The sequence below is a fragment of the Budorcas taxicolor genome, chromosome 5, assembly GCF_023091745.1.
Source record: "Budorcas taxicolor isolate Tak-1 chromosome 5, Takin1.1, whole genome shotgun sequence".
Classification (NCBI taxonomy): Eukaryota; Metazoa; Chordata; class Mammalia; order Artiodactyla; family Bovidae; genus Budorcas; species Budorcas taxicolor.
Window position 1 is genome coordinate 63224279 of NC_068914.1, and position 24325 is coordinate 63248603.

Below are 24325 nucleotides of genomic sequence, written 5' to 3' on the forward strand. Positions count from 1 at the left end.
GCCCTCTGCATTGGCAGGCAGATTCTTATCCACTGTGCCACCAGGGAAATCTGAAAGCTACTGTTTTGATGAAGCATTAATGAAACCTGCAGAGTCTTCCATTTACAATTTACAATCATTTATGATGATTTTGACAGTTTTCCCTAAATTGCCTTTGGTTCCATTCATTTTAAACCTTGTTTCTCCTCCATCACTGACATACTTCTGGGGGCAGTCCACAGGACACATTCACCAGGGCCTCATAATACAACCTCTGACCTTTGGGTCATGATGCCCTAGTGAATTGGCACAGTGGTCAGTGGGAGAGTTGCTGGAAGGCACTGCCACACAGAAAACCTACTAATAACCTAAAGATAAATGGAAATGATGGCAAATTTTGCAAAAATGTATTTCTGTGGGAATACATTGCTAGTCCCCTTCCTATGTAAGAAAGGACCAGGCATTTAAGCTTCTTCAGCTTCACAGAAAATCACCCTCCATGTGCCCAAGAGTCTTTGGAAGTTCTATTTTCTTCAGTTCTCAAGGTGAAATAGCAATCAGGATGGATAACTGTGAGTATGAGGAATGAGGTAGGTAGTTTGAGAGAGAAAATAACATATGAAGTATCTATGAGAATGGAAATAGACTAGGGAAATATAATTGTTGAATGGCATTAGGACCTACTTGATGTTCTTGGGGAGGAATTTATAGAAAAACCAGTAGGTGTGATGTGTTATTACACTCTGGCCATGTTCAGTCATACAATTATAGACCAAAGAGTGGGTGGAGAACTGGATTTGAGCAGGGGCATCATTGCCAAGCAAATATTGCAAAGTGAGAGGGATCAAGGGGGAAGAAGATGATGCAGAGAGTGATTTTAAAACTGGATTATGAATTTTAACCTGTGTAAGGAGAGGAGAACGGCTATCAAAAGTTGATGGTTAGCAAAAAGTGGTAAAATCAATAGGTTGAGAGGTCTTGTGGATCAAAGGATTGTTAGAATTGAATGCATGAGGGAGTAAACTGGAAAGACACGGAGTGATGGCAAGAAATGGGATGCATGGAATTGAGATACAGGTGAGTTGCTGTTAATGGCAATGACAAAGCCTACAGGGTTACCATCAGACTGAGTGGGTAGGGTGGTGTTGAGGACTGGCTCAGTAGGAGAGACATTTCAAAGACCTAAAAGGACAGGATATTGAAAGGATCATTTATATGTGTATCAAATTCCCAAGAATTAAGACAGGAGTACAAATGAGTTGGGTGACAGTGAACCTTGGTGCTCATACCAACAAGAAATGAAGAAGAACCTGGGGGTTAGTACATGAAAGTAACAGGGAAGAGCAGTGGGCATGTAATCTGAGAAAATGAGGTGCAGATAATTGGAGGAATTAGGGAGAGGCAGCAATGAGGGGCAGATAACCCACTTCTAGACCCAGTTAAGGAAGAAATGCAGCCACCAACTGGAAGGGCTGAAGAGGCAGATATATCCTCAAAAGAGAGCCTCATTTTAATTTGGAAGAAAAATTTCTACAAGTACACTGGATTTTGCTAAGTATGGACTGGATTCTAGAGGGCACATGTTCTATTACCATTTCTATGTCCAGATATAATTTCCGGGCTATGGTAGGGGTAGGCTGTGGAAAGGGTAAGGTTAGAGAATATAGTATTGCATATAAATGTGTATACACAGTATTTCTGATGGCTAACAAGAGATAAGTGTTTTCCTCTGGAGGAACTAACTAATGTTGGAGGGAGAATTTTACCTTTATTTTATACTGAAATACTACAATACATAATGATGTGAGACAATCAAAATATGAATGCCTACTGGGTCTTTTCTTAATATTTATTTGGCTGAAGTGGGTCTTGGTTGCGGCACATGGGATTTTCATTGTGCAATGCAGGATCTTTCATTGTGGTGCAGACTCTCTAGCTGTGGCACACGGGCTCAGTAGTTGCAGTGTGTGGACTTAGTTGCTCCATGTCATGTGGGATCTTAGTTCCCTGACCTGGGTTTGAACCCACATCCCCCGCAATGTAAAGCAGATTCTTAACCGCCGGACCACTAGGGAAGTCCCTTGGGTCTTTGGAATTAAAGAATTATTACTTTCTTTCTCTTAGGTGTGACAAGGGTATCAGGATGATGTTTTAAAAGTCATAATTTAGAGATGCACATATATTTACTGATCAACTATTTGTAGGTATAAGCCTAAAAATAATATGAAAGGGGGAGTGGATAAGAGGAATAAATAGGAGACTTAAATAAGATCATTCACAAGTTGAGTAAGGTTGAAGCTAAGTTATGTTTATGTGGAGTTTCATTACACTGCTCTGTCTACTTTTGCATATATTTCAAATTGTCCACAAAAAGTTACAGAAAATAACTTATTGAACTTTGCAATAGGTAATATCTATTCAGATAAAATTTTGTTTCAATTCCATACTTTATTATTCGCATTAAATTTGGAGAATGAGTGAAAGTTGCTCAGTTGTGTCCAACTCTTTGCCAGCCCATGGACTATACAGTCCATGGAATTCTCCAGGCCAGACTACTGGAGTGGGTAGCGTTTTCCTTCTCCAGGGATCTTCCCAACCCAGGGATCGAACCCAGGTCTCTGGCATTGCAGGTGGATTCTTTATCAACTGAGCCACAAGGGAAGCACAAATTTGGAGAAGGCAGTGATATAAATATTCAGTCCTAGTCCTTGTGTTATTTATAACTTAAAGGGGAAAAGAAACTATTAGCAAACTTCCCCACCCACCCCCCAGAAAAATTATGAGATGAGTCAAGGAGGGCCTTGAAAATCATGTTGAGTTTGGGTTCTCTCCAAAAATAATTAGAAGCCATTTCAGTGTTTTAATCAGAGAAAAATATTATCCATTGTCTCCATATTATTCACTCTAACAGAGGAACTGATTGAAAAAGTGCTTAGTTGAGAACTGTGATCAATTACAAGGCTATTATGATCTAGGCTTATATTGATGGAAGTTCATAATATAAAATGTGAGTAGAGAGAAAATCAGCAGAAAAATTGAAAAGAAATGGTGGGTGAGTGTTGTGTTATAAAGCTGGAGGATGGTCTCAAGAGTCCAGTACCAACTAGGGGTTAATACACAGGATGATTATTTACTGCCTAAACCACATAAGCAGTGGTGTCTGATCTTGCCATGCTATCCTTCTTCTCAGAAACATGCAATGGCTTAACCTAAGAATAATATGATTTCCTTATTCTGGTATCCAAGGCTCTGTTCTCATCTCACCATATACCTCCTTATGGGTTCCATGCTCAGGACCCAACTGATTCGATTTGATGGGACAAGCTGAAACATTTTACAACTACTTGCTTTGGAAAACACTGCACAGGCTGGGCATGATTCTCCTTCTTTATCAAAATCTGTCTCTTCCTTGTAAATCTTGGCCCAAACGCCAACTCCCCCATAACCATCCCTGTTCTATCCATTTCTCCTTCCTGCATGCTGCAACCATACTAGCTGGACCTCAGTTCTGCACTTAGGAAATTCCTTCACTGGCTTTATGCAGTCAAAAGTGGTTTTCATATCTTCTCAACTTCCCTCATAGCTCAGTCAGTAAATAATCTGCCTGCAATGCAGGAGACCGGGGTTCTATTCCTGGGTTGGGAAGATCCCGTGGAGAAGGAAATGGCAATCCACTCTAGTATTCTTGCCTGGAGAATCCCATGGACAGAGGAGCCTGGCGGGCTACAGTCCATGGGGTTGCAAGAGTCAGACATGACTTAGTGACTAAACCAACTTCAATGAAGTTAGAAACCGCTTGCGATCTAACAATGTGTTAATTCAGCTTTACCTTCTTTGATTACCTTACCTATCTTTCTCAGTTACTTAACCAATACATATTTATTGGAATAAAATGATTTCTTTTTTAAAATCTTTCTTATGGGAATAGAGTTGACTTATAACGCTGTTTGTTTCTGCTGTGCAGCAAAGTGAATCAGTCATACATAAACATATATCCACTCTCTTCTCGACTCCATCCCCATATAGGTCACTACCAAGTACTGAATAGAGTTCTCTATGCTATACAGTAGGTTCTTATTAGTTATTTTTAAGCTTTTTTATTTTGTATTGGAGTACAGGCAGTTGATAATGTTGTGATAGCTTCAGCTGCACAGCAGAGCGGCTCAGCCATATCTATACCTGTATCCATTCTTCCCCAAACTGCCCTCCCATCCAGGCTGCCACATAACATTGAGCAGAGTACCCTGTGCTATACAGTAGATCCTTTTTGGTTATCCATTTTAAATATAGCGGTGTGCACATGTTGATTCCAAGCTCCTTAACTATCCCTTCCCCACTGGCAACTGTAAGTTCCTTCTTTGTCTGTGGGTCTCTTTCTGTTTTGTAAGTTCGTTTGTATCATTTTAAAAATTCTTTTTAGATTCCACATAAAAGGGATGTCATATGATATTTCTCTTTCTCTGTCTGACTTCACTCAGTATGACAATCTCTAGATCTATCCATGTTGCTGCAAATGGCATTATTTTGTGCAATAAACTGATTTCTTATCTCCTTGTGTGCATATCACAGCAAAATCCAGATTGATGTTTCCATAGAAAAAAGTTGAGATTAGCTTAAATGCTCAATTATCATAACTATCATTATGAACATGTGTGACAACCTTAAGATAGCAAATCACAGGATAACTTTGAGTGCATAAAATTCTTTATTTAGAACAATAAAGTATATGTATATATAATGTAATTTCAAATTCAAACCTGTATAAAAAAGGGTCAGGACATATACCTATTTTAAAAAGTACACTTACAGTACATACACATACACATCACATTTTACAACTTTTTTTATTTAATTAAACTTCAGTCATAATAAAACTATAGAATAGTGTTGAAAGACATTTACATTACAATATGCAAACTCCAATCTATGACTGAACTAGCAATATATCTATACATCCATCTAAATGTCTGAATACTTTAAGTCCATTGATTTATAAAAAAAAAAAAAAACAGTGGCAAGTGGACACTATAATCACACATTAATCCTTAGAATATAGGAGAATAGGATATTTTGATTGGAAACTTTTATTGAGTCACAGCTCAGAAATTAAGTAACTGAAAATACTATGGTTTTTAGTTTAAACAATGTTATTAAACAATATAATTAAGATGTAGTTGTAGATGGCACTTATAAATAAATTTACAATGCTTAGGAAACATTTTTAGGATCATGAATATCCATTATAATATGGATTATTTCTAAAACAATACCTTGTTAGGAAATGAAAGTACCATTATTTTATCTTCACAAAGGGCATTTCCAGCAACATTATAAACAGCACAAATTAAGTGGTTGGAATTTCAATCTGAACGTTTGTATTTTAATTCCAATTTCAAAATAATACTGTTTCAAAACAAGCTGGCTTTCTTTAAAATTCTTATCCCATTTTCCAATTTTAAAATTTAATTTATGCTTTACCCATCTCCAAATGGATTCGAAAGTATCTTTTGGCACTTAAAAACTTTATGAGCATCTTACATTTTCTGCCCTTAGCTTTTAAGAAAATGAGAGATTTAAATGCTTAATTTGGTGCACTTCCAAATGCTACACACATCTTATAGTATCTTTTCCTGGATAAAATATACTCTTGGTTTTCATTCTTCAGAGGTAATCCAAAAATGTTTATTTAAGCAAAGGAAAAAGCCATCTCTTGTGTAAATGGTTATCCAATTCAACCTACAGTAGACTGAATTTCACTTTAAGAATGGACCATATTTACATTACAAACAAGAACAGCCATAGCTTTTTATGTTCAAATTGCTTATTCACAGAGATCATAGTTGGATATTTTGTATGCGATAGCTTCAGCTTTATTTTATCTATCATCTTTGTCATTCACATATCAGTAGGTTTCTCTCACACCTATGGTATGACCTGACTTCACCACATAGATAAATAAAAAATTGAGATCCAAAGAAGGGCAGTGATTTATCAATACAGGTTAACAGCAAAGTGGAAGCTCCTGATAATTTTTCCTAACATCCACCCCACTATGTCAAAATGCTTTTTTGAAAAATATATTTTTTAGTTAAGTCAGAAAAGGTAGGCAATGGCTAAAAGCCCCATACTGGAGTTACATTTTGAAACCAGAAACTAGCTGCAGAAAAACATGAAGAACTATCTATGAATTCTGAATGGATTTTTCTATTAATTTAAAATTTCATTTGAATTAGAATATCAAAATATGCCACAAAGTTTCTCCAAAGTACTTTAATTCTTACTAAAAGCAAATATTTCATTGTGAACATACTTTATCATAAATTGTCATTTTCACATACTTAGTCCTTTTTAAAGAGGGTATTGTTCTATTAAAGTGTTGAAAAAGTCAACGTCTCTGACTCATTTAAAAGTGGCAGTGTGGTAAGCACAACAGATTACAATACAAAATCCAGCAACACTTCGGATATCACTGGGCAGGCATCATTTATCACAGAGCCAGTTTCTCTATAGATCTGGGTTCTGCCAAAGAGGTACAAAGCTTTTAGTATAATTGAGAATCTGAAGACTTCTGAAATTATTTTAAAAGACAATTTTAAAACATTACAAAAGAAGACTATAAGATACATGGCACCAATTTATAGGGTGATTTCACTGTTTAAGATGTCAGTTGTGAGTTTTCCATGATTTATGAAGGCTATTCAGAACACATACTAGATAAAATAAAGCAAAGCTATATATATTAATCTCCAAGCAGATAGGACAGTTAATTCCCAAGCAACTACCATCCAAAGTAATGTTCAGCATTTTTCTATTGTTCGTGTGTTTTATTGAATTTTAGTGTTTTAAAAATTGGTATCCATACAACTGTCAATGAACTAATACATTTAATTAGGCAGAATACATTTCCCCTCACCCTACCATGCCAGATTTCATAACTTGCTGAATTTGTTTACTTAACTCTATTGATTTAGGACCATGTCCTTGAGTGTTAAAAACCCAGCTACCAGTTTTGAGAACAAAAATACATTTATTGTACTCTGAAGCTCATTAAGCAGCATTTTCACATACCTACGAAAATCGAAACCATTGCTGAAATGAACTATTAATTAGATTGAGAAGTTTCAATCTTCTCAAATCTATACGTGACTTACACATACTCATGTTAATCTATGTCTATTCAAAACAGTATCACACACTGAGACAGGTCCTTACAGCCATTAATTTGATCTCTTTTATTATACATGTCATAGTTGTATCATGGGATATTTGAGGGCCTAAATAAATTCATGCAGCTTCCTAAAGCACCTGGGTTGTATCTTAGAGAAATGACTAGCATTTGAGGAACCACAGCACTTTAGAGAAGACAGGGGTCATAGAGATCATCTGAGCTCTTTGGTATAAAAAAGAGCAAAGGCCACTTACTGGAGTTGTATTCTAATTAGCATTGAATGTAAGCTAAAATCCAACTCTACTAGAAATTCTTGGACTAGCAAACTCAAATAAAAGGTAGCAGTTTTTCATGCCTTTCTGTGTCACTATATTGAAGGTCATCTGATGGTGGTAGGATATGGCAATAATGTTGTACAAGGATGAAGTCAGAAGGAAGGCTGCTTTGGATTTCTTTATGTTCATGACACATTGAAAGACTCTTCATCAAAATAAACCATAAGAAATCATTCTTTGACCTTAGTCAGATGTTCCTTTGATATAAAAAAAGAAAATTGGCAAGGGAAATTCACTTAATATCTTTACAAGTTCTGGTTTAAAAATGCAATGTCCATCTTGGGAATTCCTGCCAAATTCACTCAATATGACAAAAATGCTGTCGCATATTTTAATAGCAAACTGACATGCATAACTACATAAAGCTCTCTTTTTATTTTTAACTCATAAACCTTAATGAATATAGAGTGCCTGATTTTAAATAAATGGATCCTTTAAACAGATAATGGTGATTATAGTATAAATAACTAAAGTTACCTGATTTCCTGCATTCTTGTAAAAGCCAAGTCATCTAATTTTCAACACCCATTATCAGCATGTGAGTGTGGTTTTCTAATCTTAGATACTAAATATCATAACTTATTTTTCCTCTCTCCCACAGCAGAAATTGAAAATGGGGCTTCCATACATTCAGTGATTCCTCCTAAGTCCCTTTACATAACTCTGTAATAGTTTTAGAATATAAACATTTTGAATATATTTTGCAAGCACAATTTATACACTCTAGAGTGGTCAAGGGCAAAGGCCGGCTTCACTAGGGGTGCCAGATGTCCTCCTCAGCAGATGGTTCTGCTGATCAGTGTCCATAGCTTCTTCATGTGACAACTCTCTAGGAGTCTCTTCTCAGCAAAGGCATCATGTTGTCATTCAGTACTGGCTAGCTTGTATGGCTAGAGCCAGCCAACTTTGTCCATTTGTCTCGTGGGATACATGTGAGCACCTTCTATGTCAGGAAGAGACCCAAGTTCAGACCCACATCCCTCACTGATCAGCAGCTATGAGGCAGACCTGAACCTACTCCCACACTGTGTCCACTGCTTTTTAAATGAACAGTGGATGATGCTACTGAGTTTTTGTTTTTTGAACATTTTCTAGATCCCTTTGATACAAATGATGACCCCCACCCCCTACTATCCAGGCTGAAATCTATTTGCAGACCAAGATAACTATGAACTGCAGGTTGTCACTGTAAAATAAAGCTATGTGGTTTTTCAGCAGTTAGATGCTTCTGGAGGCATGCAAAATTGTATGTGCAATCTGGGACACGTGCTTTCTCTCCCAATATCAGTTTGCAAGTTCTAATTGAGACCACAACTCCCTGTAGGTCCTAAAAATAGAGTCCCGCTCCATACAAGTTCTTCTTTATAGATGATTAATTCAGTGCCAGTTTCACAGTAAAACACTTTGTTCCAATTTCTCAATCATCCATAGAGAGTCATGGGTAGCAAGAACAGATAAAGATGCGGTCTGTCACTCCAGACAGAATAGGAATTTGTTTAAAGCTGCTTCATTTATGAAGCAAACATGAACTGTTACCCGCCTAGAGAAGAAAGGAAAAGAGAGAAATTATATAGCATATCTGCTTTTTGCCTTCTTTTCATTCTCAGCAGCTAAATTCATGTGCCTACAGAATGAGTACTAGATTTACAATGTATGCCTAAAGTTACTTGACAAATATTTTCCTAGCTATTAGCGATCACTCTGTGATCTCTCTAGTAACATTTTACAAAATCTGAAATGATCTTTTTACGTAGTATGTCTTCCCATTAGAATGTAAGCCCTCTGAGGACATGGAGCTTTGTTGATCTTTTTCACTGCTGTATTCCAACAACTACAGTGCCTGGTACAGAATCCATACAGTTATCCCCTGCTTTTTCCAAGTTCCCTTTACACTACTTTGCGTTTACAAAAGACCTACATTAGTACCTGTTTTTAACACATGATAGAAATCTCAAGAGGATTTTTGCTTCTGTGAAAAAAGGCAAAAAGTGACATAGCATTCAGGGTTTGTTTTGCAATAAGCCTATCAGTAAGTGTGCACCCCCATCAGTAAGAGTGTCACTCCCACCAAGTTCTTTCCCCAGTACTACACTTAGAATCTCAGCAGAAAGCTACTGTATCTTTGAACTGTATCTATAAGCGTCTGTGCTTCACCTCAATTTATTTTGTGCATCCTGTTAGTAAGATGTGTCCTAAGATGATTGCTTCTTTGCTTTAAGCCATTTTGGTTTAAGAAAGGTTTCACAGGAATGCTCTATTCTTGGATAGTGCTGGAGTGGTCTGTTTGTGCGTGCTCAGTCATGCCCGACTCTTGGCGACCCCATGGACTGTATGTAGCCCACCAGGCTCCTCTGTCCATGGAATTTTCCAGGCAAGAATGCTGGAGCGGGTTGCCATTTCCTCCTCCAGAGGATCTTCCAGACCCAGGGATTGAACCCATGTCTCCGGCATCTCTTGTATTGGTAGGCAGATTCTTTACCACTGAGCCACAAGGGAAGCCCCACTTATATTTGATAAATATGTCTTGAACATGGAGTGGATGAATGAATGCCCTGTGGCTTTCATATCCCCAGGCACACCACAGATTATCTCCGTTTGTAATGAGAGTTATCAATCTGTGTAGCCGTGAATTTCTCTAACAAGGCTATGAAAAGGTTGTAGACAGGCAGTGAGGTATGAGGGACAGTGGCGGTGTCAGAGTGGAGAAGTGGAGTGGCATGACATACATCAGGGATCCCACAAATGGCAGCCTCCCAGCCACTGAGAAGCACCAGTGTCTTGACTGCCTACCCAGGTTCTAGCAATCACGTCTACCAACCAAGGAAAGAACAGCAGCAAGATCGCCAGTACTGTGAGCCAAAAAAGAAACAAAGAAATCCTGTCACCACATCCTGACAAAGCCTCTGGGGAAGTTCATTTGGCCTCAGAGCAGCTTATTGTACTTGTTGAATCATGAAAGCCAGACTCTGTTCTAGTTTTTCAGTGCTGGGGTTAAACTGCTGAGCTGCGGACTCAGCTTTCAGATTTTTCAACTTTTTATTATTATTTTAATTAATTGCTTTATTTTTGGTTGTGCCAGGTCTTCAGTGCTTTCTCTGGTTGTGGTGAGTGGGGGCTAGTCTTCATGGCAGGGGGAGGGCTTCTCATTGCGGTGATTTCTTTTGTTGAGCAGCACAGGCTCTAGGCACATGGGCTCAGGAGTTGTGGCACTCTGGCTTAGTTGCTCCATAGCGTATGGAATCTTCCTGGACCAGATATTGAATCTGTACTGGCAGGTGGATTCTTATCTGCTGTGCCACCAGGGAAGTCCCAGATTTTTCAACTTTCAACTGAAGTGTTTGTACTTCCTTATCTTTTTTTTTTTATTATAGGCAGCATTTATATTTTATCTTTAGTCACAACCCCTAAATAAATGTGTATTTTGCATTTAGTTTCTTCCCTGTGAGAAGTTACAGTGTTAGTCATTCTGTTGTGTCTGACTATGGATGACTCCCATGGAGTGTAGCCCACCAGGCTCCTCTGTTCATGGGATCTTCCAGGCAAGAATACTGGAGTGGGTTGCCATTCCCTTCTCCAGGGGATCTTCCCGACCCAGGGATGGAACCTGAGTCTCCTGCCTTGTAGGTGGATTATTTATCATCTGAGCCACCAGAGAAGCCCCCTACTCTTTACCTATTTTTGTCCTTATTTATCAATCCAAAGAATCAGAGGTCACTTGTTTTAAAATGTTTGAGATCAATACACAGGCTATATTAAAAACTGTATTAGTGTATGAGTGGTAAGAAGTACAGTGTTTTTTCCAGTAATATACTAGATGTATATAATCTCTAAATGTAATACATTTTGTATATTCCCTAAATGTAATTTACTAAAAATATAAATATATAAAATGTAATAACATACTAAAAACTGTATTATATGACAATCTACCAAACTCTGAAAAATAGGGAAATTATATTTAGGAAAGCAGAATTAAATCCTGAGGGAAAAATTAATAGACATTAAGAGAAAATTTCAGAAATACAAATTACCAAGTTTAAAAAATAAAGCTTGCTTAGAAAAGCAGAAGGAACTAACAAAAGGCAAAAAAATACATTTTTTTTTGAAAGCTATGAAGAATTTGAAATTCTAAACTTAAGCAGAGAGAAACAAGAGAGAAACAAGTCAAAGTTTTCTGACTTTGGCTTTGGATCATTTAGCAAAAAAAAAAAAAAAAAGAGAAAAACATTTAAAAGCCAACAGCTGGTTTCCTATAGAACAAAACTACTATTTTAATAATGATACCCTGGATTCTTACAACAACCTCATGAAATAAACAGGGTAAGCGTTATTATCCTTTCAGTTATATTTGAAAAACCTGGGGTCAAAAACAACTGACTCACCCAGTAACCTACAGCTTGTTAAGGTGCAGCTCAAGGTTTGAACCTAAGGCTAATTCCTTCTAATCCTCTGCATCACAATGTATCAGCAGAGAGCAAGCTCCCAAACCAAACCTTCAAAGCTCTAGAAATTCTTAGGAAATACGTGGTAAAGAGACACAGATCTGGCCCTTTGGTAACCAACCAATCCTGAGTCCTGTACATTAAATGTCTCCACATAACTTGCCCTCATCCCTATTCCAATTCTAGGATCTCCCTTCTTCTGTCTTAGCTCAGATCCACTGGAAACTTCCAAGTTGTGTTTCTTTTATAAATCTCTCCACCAGCCTAATTATAAATTACTTTCTCCACTTACTATGCTGGGATAAGTCTACTATCTGAGTGTCTACAGACTTATGCTGTTTAACCCCAATCAAACTGGGCTTTTGCCATGATTATGCAGTCCTTCCCCTAAGGTCTCAATTAAAATTCTTTGTAGATGACTTCCCAATCCCAAATCTACTATTTCCATCCCTGACTGTTCACTGAAGTTCCAGTGCAACATATTTGGTCACTGGTTAATAATTACTAACATCTCCTCCTCCCATTTTTTCCTAATGGCGCTGACATCCGGTTGGTCTTATAGGCTCTAAACCATCAGAAATCCACGTGCCAATGCAGGAGATGTGGGTTTGATTGCTGGGTCAGGAAGATCCTCTGAAGAAGGAAATGGCACTCTACTCCAGTATTCTTGCCTGGAAAATTTCATGGGCAGAGGGGCCTGGCAGACTACAGTCCACAGGGCCGCAAAGAATCAGACTCTACTGAGCACATGCATCCCTGAGTGCTGTAATATCAAGCCTTACATCCCATCAGGAACTAGGACTTCATTCTTTTACTGCTGTGTCTCCAAAATGGCCTACTCTTTCCTATTTCCATGGCTGTGAGCCTAGCTCAGGTTGTCATCCTCTCACATCTGTTTTGAAAACGCACTCCTCAGTGGACTTCCTGACTCTAGTTCACCACTCCCATCCATCCGGCCACATCAACATCTGATTACTTTCCTAAACCTCTGGTTTGATTGTATTACTCACATTTTTTCTAAACCCTCCAACAACTCCTTACATGACTCAGTAGTGTGTAAGCACTGTATATTGGAATTCAGACCCTCTTTCACACTGATGTCCATCCTTTCTTGGCATTTAAACCCTTTATGTGTGATCTCCAGCTGTATAAAGTCTTGAACACAGTCTGTACTTTTTGTCTTCTGATTTAGCTTATGCCATTTGCAGCACCTTCCCTACTGCCAGTAAAATTTGACCAATCATTCAAGACCTAGCTCAATACAAATGCCACCTCCATCACCTACACAATGAAGCTTTTCTCCTAGTGCTTTCGCTCCCCTGTTAAATAAGACAATTGTATCAGTTCAGTTCAGTCGCTTAGTCATGTCTGACTCTTTGCAACCTGATGGGCTGCACCACACCAGGCTTCCCTGTCCAACTCCTGGAGCTTGCTCATGTCCATCGAGGCAGTGATGCCATCCAACCATCTCATCCTCTGTCGTCCCCTTCTCCTCCTGCCTTCCATCTTTCCCAGCATCAGGGTCTTTTCCAACGAGTCAGTTCTAAGACAACTGTATGTGGGTGGAGCGATTCTAAGGGATGCTGTCCATACCATTCATTATCTATAGTTATGTTGACGGTACACCCTTGACAACCATATGCAATGGTTTGGCCTTTGATTCTTTACTGCATTTCTCTGTCAGCTCCTTCTATTGATTTTTAACCAACACCTCCTTTGGTGTTTTAAAAAATAGAGTATTTATACATATGTCTTATCTCCTTCTGTAGGCCATAAGCAATCTGAGGACTGAACTAGGTTATAGTAAGTTTTGCTATACTAGAGCTTGTTGGTATCATATTTGTGGTTAGAATGAAGAGGAATATGTTCTATGATCTACTCTATTTTTCTCTCCTGAACTGTGGTACAGGCAACCTAATAAATGAAAAATTCTGGGATGTCACATATGAATACTTGTCATCAGCTAGTTGACTAAATACATTTTTAACTTTTCAGAGATAATTTCACATTTGATGTCAAATAATCACAGCTTCAGTATATTTTCTCCTAGAGGCAATTTCTTTTTGTTTCTGGTTCATTATCTACTTCCCTTCCCTGTATTTAAAATATCAAATCCACCTCCTCATTTTCCAGTTATAGGTTGGAAATCTAACTATTCCATATGTTTTCAATTCTAGCGTTCCAATATTTGTCCTGGTTTAATTTGTTTTAGTTCAGGGAGAAATTTTTGCCTCAAACCTAAGTCATTCCTTATATTTTCCCTTCTTTTGTTAACCAAGAAAATGTGTATAACACAAATTATATCCAATTTTTAAAATATATAATTACAACTTCACATTTCATTTCTATTTTGATACTTTTTACTATGGTTATTCTTATTTCTTGGAAGACTTCCTCTCCTACCATGCCACAGCCTATTCTCCCTCCACCACATCCCTTTCCCCAAATTATATTCAAATTTCTTTGGCAGGTTTTAACCTCTGTTGTTACAGAGAACAAAGTTTTCTCAATAAATGGTCACAAATGGTACATTCACACTTTGACTTTGGGGTTTGCAGATTCATGATAATGAGCTGCTATCTTTCCCTCAACATTTGAATTATTTACTTCTACCTACACACATCTATTTTTACTACATAAAATTTATTCTCACATTATTGCAATTCTTTGATGTAGTCATTCATCTCCATTTACTAAACAGATACAGTCATCATCACTTATATGTGCAAAGTATAAACTATATAGTTTAGTGGGATTCCATAAAGAAATTCAGAAATGAGTCCTGTCCTCTCAGAGCTTATGGTTTATAAGAGGACACAAAAAGTGTATGTAAGTAAAGGTGATGCCTTTCTAATTTATTAGTATGGTATGAAATGTAATATGAAATATAATTGTGTGTGCATGCTCAGTCAGGTCCCACTTTTTGCAATCCCAAGGACTGTAGCCTGCCAGGCTTCTTAGTCCATGAGATTTGCCAGGCAAGAATACTGGAGTACGCTGTCATTTCCTCCTCCAGAGGATCTTCCTGACCCAGGGACTGAACCTGCAACTCCTGTGTCTACTACATTGGCAGGTGGATTTCTTTACCACTGAGCCACCTGGGAAATCATAGAGATTACTTTCATTTGGAAAGTCAGCTTTTCAGAGGGTATGGTTTCTGACCTGAGCCTTGAGAGAGCTTTGCCAAGATGATGATGAGTAAGGTCATCTATTTCGCACCAACTCCTCAAGTATTATGTGATGAGTTTATTTCTAAACAATCTGAGGCTTCTTTAACCTGCTTCATTTTCATTCCTTTAATTGTATGAGTAATATTTCAGATTCTAAGAAAATAAGTTAGCCGTTCTCTATATGACCGTTTCCTCTTGCTGTATACACTTTGCTGTCTTGACCAAAATCAGCAACTTAAACATACACATATAAGATAAGATAAACCTTACTGCACTTTTAAAAAGATTGTTCATCTTACTTTATTGCAGTAAGAACACAACACAAAATCCACCCTCTGAACACATTTTTAAATACACAATATAGCTTTTGTACAGCAGATCTCTAAAACATACTTGTCTTGTAAAACAAAAAACCTTTTTAAAAAGGTCAATCAAAACCACAATGAGCTACCACTTCACACCAGTCAGAATGTCTGCGATCCAAAAAATCTGCAAGCAATAAATGCTGGAGAGGGTGTGGAGAAAAGGGAACCCTCCTACACTGTTGGTGGGAATGCAAACTAGTACAGCCACTATGGAGAACAGTGTGGAGATGCCTTAAAAAATTGCAAATAGAACTGCCTTATGACTCAGCAATACCACTGCTAGGCATACACACCAAGGAAACCAGAATTGAAAGAGACACATGTACCCCAATGTTCATCGCAGCACTGTTTATAACAGCCAGGACATGGAAACAACCTAGATGTCCATCAGCAGATGAATGGATGAGAAAGCTGTGATACATATACACAATGGAGTATTACTCGGCCATTAAAAAGAATACATTTGAATCAGTTCTAAGGAGATGGATGAAACTGGAGCTGGTTATACAGAGTGAAGTAAGCCAGAAAGAAAAACACCAGAACAGTATACTAACACATATATATGGAATTTAGAAAGATGGCAATGATGACCCTGTATGTGAGACAGCAAAAGAGACACAGATGTGTAGAGCAGACTTTTGGACTCAGAGGGAGAGGGAGAGGGTGGGATGATTTGGGAGAATGGCATTGAAACATGTATACTATCATGTAAGAAACGAATCTCCAGTCTATGTCTGATGCAGGATACAGCATGCTTGGGGCTGGTGCACAAGGATGACCCAGAGGGATGTTGTGGGGAGGGAGGTGGGAGGGGGGTTCATGTTTGGGATCGCATGTACACTTGTGGTGGATTCATGTCAATGTATGGCAAAACCAATACAGTATTGTAAAGTAAAATAAAGTAAAAATAAAAATTAAAAAAAAAATCATCACCAAAACATTAAAAAAAAAAAAAGGTCATTTCATAAGAACTATATTCCTTACCACTTAGTAAACTTTTCATTTAGGGTTTGTTTATTGCCTCAGTCACTCATTCAATAGACACTGACTGAACATCTACAATGCTTAGGCAACAAGTGAGGTGCTTGTGAGGAGATACAGCAAGAACCAGACAGCCTTGGTTCCTGTCCTTGTATGTCCCCTGACTGGTAGACATGTGTTGGTTGCTTGACTACAGCCTTTAAAATGCCATCTTTTTTTTTTCCCCTCTTAGGTCAGTTCCTTGGGCTTTTCCATCAAAATCCATTCTCCAAATGTCACAGGACAAGTACCACAGTTAAACACCACATGACCTGCATGCCAAAACAGGACCCCAGTGAGGCCATCCAAAACCAAACCACAGAGGACAGGCCATCCAAAACCAAACCACAGAGGACATTACTTGAACCTTGAAGGTTCAATTAACCACTTAACGTGTGCTTGGAGGCTGTCTGGCTTAAGGGAACTGAAACGGCAGATAGGGAAGAAGCAGTAGGTTTGTACTGGGATTCAAGGGCAGAAAAGTTAAGTTTTTAGAAATAACAATGATTTCAGCTTTGGGAATACTGGGCCTGAAAATAAAGAAAATCAAGTGTTCCTTTACAGTATTTGATAGGAAACATGAGTCTAGAGAGGGCTAGGATGGGAGGAGAAAAAAGAGAGGGTGCTATTCATGCCCCAGACATGGTGATCAAGGGCATGATTCAAGGTAAAAATGAAGTCTGCGTAATAGCAGGGTTAAAATGTGAGAGGCATATGTGACATAATTACTATTATTATATGAAGTTATTTTGGGTTGCTAAAAAATGGCGTTTTGTTAAAAAGTGAGTTCCTGGAGGAGACAAGAGACTCTGTGACCCAGTTTCCCTGCAGAAGACTCACTGTAGAGAGAAATCTCTGAATCTGGGACAGAAGGACGAGCTGGAAGGACAATGACATGAAAGAAAAGGGCAAAGCTCTCCAGAGACCGTGTCTGTAAAAATCTGGGCAGATAAATGATCCTCCAACCACAAGGGGGTGCCGGGGAAGAAAGGAAGATTTAGAAAAATGAAAGAACACTCATACCCCACTGGAATACATCGGAGTTCATGGGCAGAACAGAATTAATAGCCAGTTGGCGGCAGTAAAATGGGAAGAGCATGCATGATGCTGGGTCAGGTTAGTGCCGTTTAGGGTGCTTCCGCACCACACCTGCAACTTTTTTGGAAGCTAAGACAGGAGAAGGGAGAGGAAATGTAAAAAACAGCGCCCTCTGGCCGTGTTCTCCTGGTCTCCCTTCTCCCCGAGGCCTCCACAGACCCACACAACCACCAACCTCAGGTATTTATCCCTGGCTTGTATTCAGTGCATCTGGGGTTCTGGACTGTGATGAGGCACAATGAGGACCAGTCATGTGGCAGGTGGCACCTTACCTTGACACCTTCCCTCTCCTGACTATAAGGGATTTTGACCTTTACTCCTTTTCCTTAAAATAGCAGGGAAATGTTTTTGGTTTTCACTTGATTGAGCATTTAACAAATGAGATACCTTTCCTATCATGTTATAGTAATCACACCTAATTGAAATTGGTTTTATTTATTCTTCTTCTATTTTATTTTAATCCTACTTTGCTCTATCTCTCTTGTTTATTTTTGGCCTCAAAAATAAGAAGCACTCAGGAATTCCCTGGCAGTCCAGTGGTTAGGACTCTGCACCTTCACTGCTGAGGATGTGGGTTCAATCTCTGGTTAGCGACCTAATATCCCACAAGCCATATGGTGTGGCACAAAAAAAAAAAAAAAGGAAACACTCAACTGTTAATGTTCTGTATAATTCATCTACAAGATGAATCCACTAATCTGGAATAACACTGCTTGCCTTTCAAAATTTGAGAATGCACAATTCAATGTAACAGTTTCAGCTGACATACTGATATCAGCTTGATAGAAGACAATAAATTCTGGCATCTAGGATGCTGTGTAGTTCCTGTTATATCTTTTAGCTTGAATTCTGAAAACTTACCAATGTACGAAAGTAACAGTGTTGATAGAAGCCACAGTTACACTTCTTGAAACTCTCTCTCTTTCTCTTGCAACATACTGAAAACCAAGAAACATGCTTATTTGCTTTAAGACAGATTCTGAAGTATACCATGATCTGGGCATTGTAAAGGGCAGTTTTTACTTTTCTATAAATACAGGAGCAAAAAGCTTGCAAAATTGGGTGGGAAGTTTACTTTCGTAACATTACTACAGGGAGGACTTCAACACAGTCTCCTCAAATAGTTAAAAAATTCTCTACGCATATGATACATATACAGAAAATGCTTATATGTGCTTAATATGTGAATGTGTACACATACAACATAAGAGAAAATAACATGCCAAATGGAAAAACCTGAATGTAAAGTCAAAGTATTGGTCCTGAGCAGTATGTGGTAAAATAGTGATCAGAAATCAACTATCATAAGTGGAGTGAGTGAAGTCACTCAGTCGTGTCCGACTCTTTGTGACCCCATGGACTGTAGCCCACGAGGCTCCTCGATCCATGGGATTTTCTAGGCAAGAGTACTGGAATGGGTTGCCATTTCCTTCTCCAGGAGATCTTCCCGACCAGGGGATCGAACCTGGGTCTCCCACATTGCAGGCAGACACTTTACCATCTGAGCTACCAGGGAATCCCATCATAAGTGGAAGGTATCTTAAATTTTGTATCTGGCTTTAAAAAATACTGAGTAAGTTGAGATAAGTTAAAGGCTCCAAAAGCCAGCATGAGGTCTAATAGATGAAGTGTGAGAGAGAAAAGCACTGAAAATATCTTGACTAGGAAGTGATGTCAAGAATGGGGTTTACAGAAGGAGACAAAGGTGGAAGTTAGAAGGGCCAAGGAAGGTTCTGTGGCAGCAGCTCAGACAAGATGAAAATAATGATTGCCGCTAAAGAAGGAGCTAAGCATGTCTCAGTTACAGTATGTAAAAGAGGAGGGTAAACGTGCCTCCCGAGCTCCATGACCAGGAACATGATAAGCAAGATTCTGCTGCTTATAGAAAAAGAGAGAGCATACCCTAAGAAGGGTCAGGAAGACAATTCTGTGAAGGTATTTCACAGGTAAGTGGAGATGTGGGACTGAAGAGACAATAGGAGATCAGAAATGGAGCTAAAAGTTGGAAGACATTGGTTAGGAGCTGCCATCATGAGGGTGAAACACTTCTTAAAAGATGTTATGAGCACAGGCATGGCATGCAAAGTGGCGAGGTCAACCTTACCGATGAACATATTTAGTCACATGAAATACCTTATTTCATTATCCTCTTCATTAATCTGTCTGTTTTCAACTGTCCTTGTAAGATTTGGTTGTTTCTTCTGGGAAAAGAACAATGATATGTATTGTAAAATTATCATGTCCTATTTAAGAGGTAAATAGTCTCCACTTTTATGTTTTCATCCACAGGCAGCCTATGAAAATACTTTTGCAATAAGAAATTATGAAAAATGTATGGTATTATCACTCAAAAGTTTTAGGATGTTGGAGATGAAAGAGTAGTAAAGAAACTAGAAGACTTAAATAGTAATCAAATTAAAAAGACATTTCAAAAAGCTGACTTGCAATCATTTAGCACATTTAAAAATTTCAGACAGGTTTCAATGAGAAGAGAACGTAAGAGTAGAAATCCAAAATAGCGTATCATACAAATGGCATTTCTAGCTAATTTTAAGCACATCATGTATTTATTCCTTTTTATATTTAGTTCAGACTAATAAACCAGTTTTCATTTTCTTAAGTATGCATTCTCAGTTAGAGGAGTGGTCTTCAAAACTAAGGAGGAACGGGGGAACCTTTCTAAGGTTTATATTCTGTGGAGGCTGTAAGTTAAGACATAGCCTGTCTTATTGTTTTCTTGGTAGGATCCTTTCTTAGAAAAGGGCAGTTTGTTAATCATTTATGTAATGTAGTATGAGCAAATAAACATGTAAAGTTTTTGATTAAGGGGGAAAAAAAAGGAATAACAGCACTTACCTTCCAGTATAATGCCCCAAAAGCAAACCCGATCACAAGAGAAAAGAATGCTGGCAATCCTACGGCTGCCCATTGTAGGCTGGAATCTTCAATGGAATTTGAGGCCTTCCCTGTAATTTAAACAGTACAGTGGTGAACACCACATACCCATACCCATGCCAGAGGTTTTGCTCTTAATGCTGTGGTTGTTCCCAACTGTTTCCGAAATATACTCTGGAGCTATCATCTGTTTAAAGTATTTAACATACTGATTTTTCCACTTTCAATACAAGTTCATGTCGTTTCTGAAAGATATAAGGTGAAAAAGAAACCCCACAGATAGAACGCTGTCTGACTTGGTTAATGTGGACCCATATGGAACGCAGATAACATCTACCTGAAAACGATTTGTCTAATCAAGCAAATCCATCTTCTATGCCTTTATCTTCGAATATCTTTTCACTTTTTTACACATCACCTCTTGCCAAGAAAGGTTAAAGATGACATTCTGCATCCCAATCAAGGTCTCGATGCATCAAGCTATGTCTGGCCTGCCTCAAATTTTAAGTTAATATCTGCACATTATGCTTAGGGTATTTTCAGGGACCTCAAGCTTAGAATTGGGGTGTCTCTTCATTGCATCGTCAGTTGGCATTTGCTGGATACCGAGCAGTGCTTTGCACTGTGCTATGGACTAAAGGTTTCAGTTTTTCAGGCTTTCTATGTCAGAAAGCCAGAGATGACTCAACAGGGGAGAATGGCTGGAAACACCAGTGTCTCCCCATATAACTAAGTGAGAGAGAGAGCCTGCACAGGAAATCAACTTGGGACACCTCCCTGCATCCTGCTTTGATCTTCCTTGAGAAGCAGAATGATTCAGGAATTAAACAACAAAACTCCTCTAAGGGACTCTTGCTCCCATCACAAAACTTAACATTTTGACAGATTTTTCCTCTCTGTCTCCTTACAAGAAACAACCTCCTTGTTTGAGAACACGGACACGTGTGTGTCAACTCGTAAGAGTTAAACTTTCAGTTCTCTTTGGAAGATGTAATACATTTATAAATTATATACTTTCAGCCATTATATGATCAAAATGTAAGCCAGTTAAGTAAAAGTGACTGATTTAGGCTATGATATTTTGCAATGATACTTGGGTTACTGCGTCAGCCTACAGTCACCTATTCAATATTAAATACCTAAAGTACATGATCTAAAAGAATCAAACCACTGTATGTGTATCAGCATTTAAGAGGGAAAAGTTAACTCACAGATTTAACCTGAGAGGCAAGAAACAAATCTTATCTACTGTAGTGAGAATAGGAATTGCCCATTTCCCTACCATTTGTAAACTTGGAACAGGAAACTCATTAATTCTACGATTCTTAGGTTTCCAAAGAGGTTCTCATAATAGAAAGTTTGGGTGTGTGTTTGGGCAGCATAGAGGAAACATAGTGAGTCATGGTGCCCCTTATACTGAAAGGAGATTGAGTGAAGAAGTGGACTCTTCCATTCATGTAACTCTGAATCACTTCCTAAGACCAGACTGACAGATATTTTGGCCAACCCCATGGGAAATATGTTTTAGGCATCTTAAAGCTCAACATGAATTCTATCACCAAAATAAGCCTGAGTTATAAAATGGGATTTGGCATAATTGAAGTAACACTATTATTACAATAATACAACCATTTTAAGGGTTATATAAGATTACACGTGCTTGTCTGAGATTTTGCTACTATTTATAAAAATGATTTCTATGAGGAAATGTGTTTGGAGTTACAGGCAATTCTGACCATTTTAGAAATGTTTATATCACTATCAGTAAATAATAATTTGGGTATTTGCGTTTGTATTCCAGTGACATGTTCGAATTCCCATTGATGGCCAACCCACTATGGCCCACACTGTCTATTTTGATTGCTGGCATGTGATCATGATTTGGCCAAGTGACACATCCAGACATAGAGAACAAAGGAAGCTATGAATATTTTGTCCCCAGACTCCAGTGGAAAACTAGTGGGGATGGTGCTACGGAGAACTCCGTTACCTATGTTTGAGCAGCCAGATGCCCCAGAGTCAAGGCAGCTAGACATCTGCTCTTCCTGTTCTATCCAAAGGCCAAATATTGAATTGTTATTACTCAGACCAGAGGAAAGAGCACACCCACCAGCAGTAAGCCGAAGGAACTTATTACAGAGTGAGGTGCTCTGGGATTCCCCACTCTAAATCTTCTCAGCTAGGAGGACAGCCCCCAGGGGAGGTGCTGCAAATAAAGCCAAGCTGGAGGAGAGACTAAAGGAAGTACACCTCTCTCCCAGAACACTGTGACTCGTTAACCAAAGTCCTACCCCTAGGACTCTGGCCTTGAACAAAGTTCTGGAATTTGACTCACACCTAGCACCCGTCCTCCTGTATGAGACAGAAAAGGAGATAGGAGGTGGTCAGAGCCACAGGAGCTGACTTCACCTTCTACAGGTGTCACTTCCTCATTTCTTCTCTTGATGTAAATGGCTTCACAGCTAGGCCTTGGGTTCTCTTCAGTGATCCTGCCATCCCTCTTCCAGGAGAGAAAATCTACTTTATTAGAAAAGGCTTTGCTTACACCTCCAAGGCATGAGTCCCAATACTTGCTACAGCTGCTACCCATCAGGGGTCAATGAGAACTGAATTATGTGCCTCAAGAGCCAAATGAAGGGTGTGCATGTGTGCTAAGTCACTTCAATTGTGTCTGACCCTTGCGACCCCATGGACTGTAGCCCACAAGGCTCCTCTGTCCATGGAATTCTCCAGGCAAGAATACTAGAGTGGATTGCCATTTCCTACTCCAGAGGGACTTTCCCAACCTAGGGATCAAAACTGTCTGTCTCCTGCATTGGAAGGGGCATTCTTTTCCACTAGTGCCACCTGGGAAGCATAAATGAAGGCTATTGGGTCCAAAGTGTTGCTTTTATATAAAAATGCCTCTAAGTTTATTGGGGTGGGGAAGCTCATCTGGATAGGATTTGAGTAATCCTGAATTCCTGAGTTCTTATTAGCTGTTCTCATTATTATGAAAACTGTCCGGTGTTCAAAATTGGTGGGAACTGACTTGTGTGGTTTGACTAATAATGCCAAACATCTGTACAAACACAGACCACAAAAACCTGTGCTACAGTTCTGCTGAATTTCTTTGTAGGGTGAGTCTGCTTATGGGCACCATGCCCAGGAATATGTCTCTCTTCTCGGTCCTTAGAAAACATGCAACTCAGTACTCTCCCTTGATTCAGAGCTCACCACAGGCTCACCACTTACTGACCCAGCCTAGCTCCTCTAATTGTTCTAATAATTCTTGATGAACATGTATTATACATCAGGCACGGTGCTAAGTACACATGTGCTAACTCATTTAAAACTCCTAGAAAACTTGGAAAGATTATCAACCTCCATTTGATTAAGGAGTCCAGAGCAATTAAAACACTTGCCCAAGATCACACAGCTAGCCAAGCAAGGGCTAGAGCTGGGCAGTGGTCTTTCTAGAAGATGTGTAAGGTAATGTCAAAGTAAGGATCTTCTCTCTATCATTTAAATATACTGTCTGTAAGGATCGCAAACTTAAACATTTTTAAAACACACTTTAGCTTGGTACAAAGAATATTACCATTACTTTGAAAGCACAACTCCCTTTGGATAACTTTTACACTGTTACCTTACCCATGATTCTCCCTTATAAGCTACAGAGAGGGCACGTACCTGCTCCATCATATGCCATGGTCCTCAACATTTGGGGTCTTATCCCTGAAAACAGCATGGTTTCTTCAAATTTCCCTGACCGTACTCCCCAAAACGCCTTACTTTCCTTATGTTACAACTAAAGACATTTACATACTTCTGTTAAATATACTATAAATAACATAAAATATGAATATTCTTA

The 24325-nt window shown here is 38.7% G+C and overlaps 1 protein-coding gene across 1 annotated transcript in view; it reads right to left on the minus strand.

The window, feature by feature from the left end:
* KITLG (KIT ligand) overlaps window positions 1-24325 on the minus strand; it is a 126186-nt gene that overhangs the window by 16003 nt on the left and 85858 nt on the right. Inside the window, exons 7-9 of the mRNA XM_052640818.1 lie at window positions 20434-20543; window positions 19711-19778; window positions 18439-18515 (exon numbers count right to left, since the gene is read on the minus strand). Of these exons, the coding sequence (XP_052496778.1) occupies window positions 18476-18515; window positions 19711-19778; window positions 20434-20543 (218 nt within the window). The 3' untranslated portion in view covers window positions 18439-18475. The remainder of the gene's footprint in view (window positions 1-18438; window positions 18516-19710; window positions 19779-20433; window positions 20544-24325) is intronic.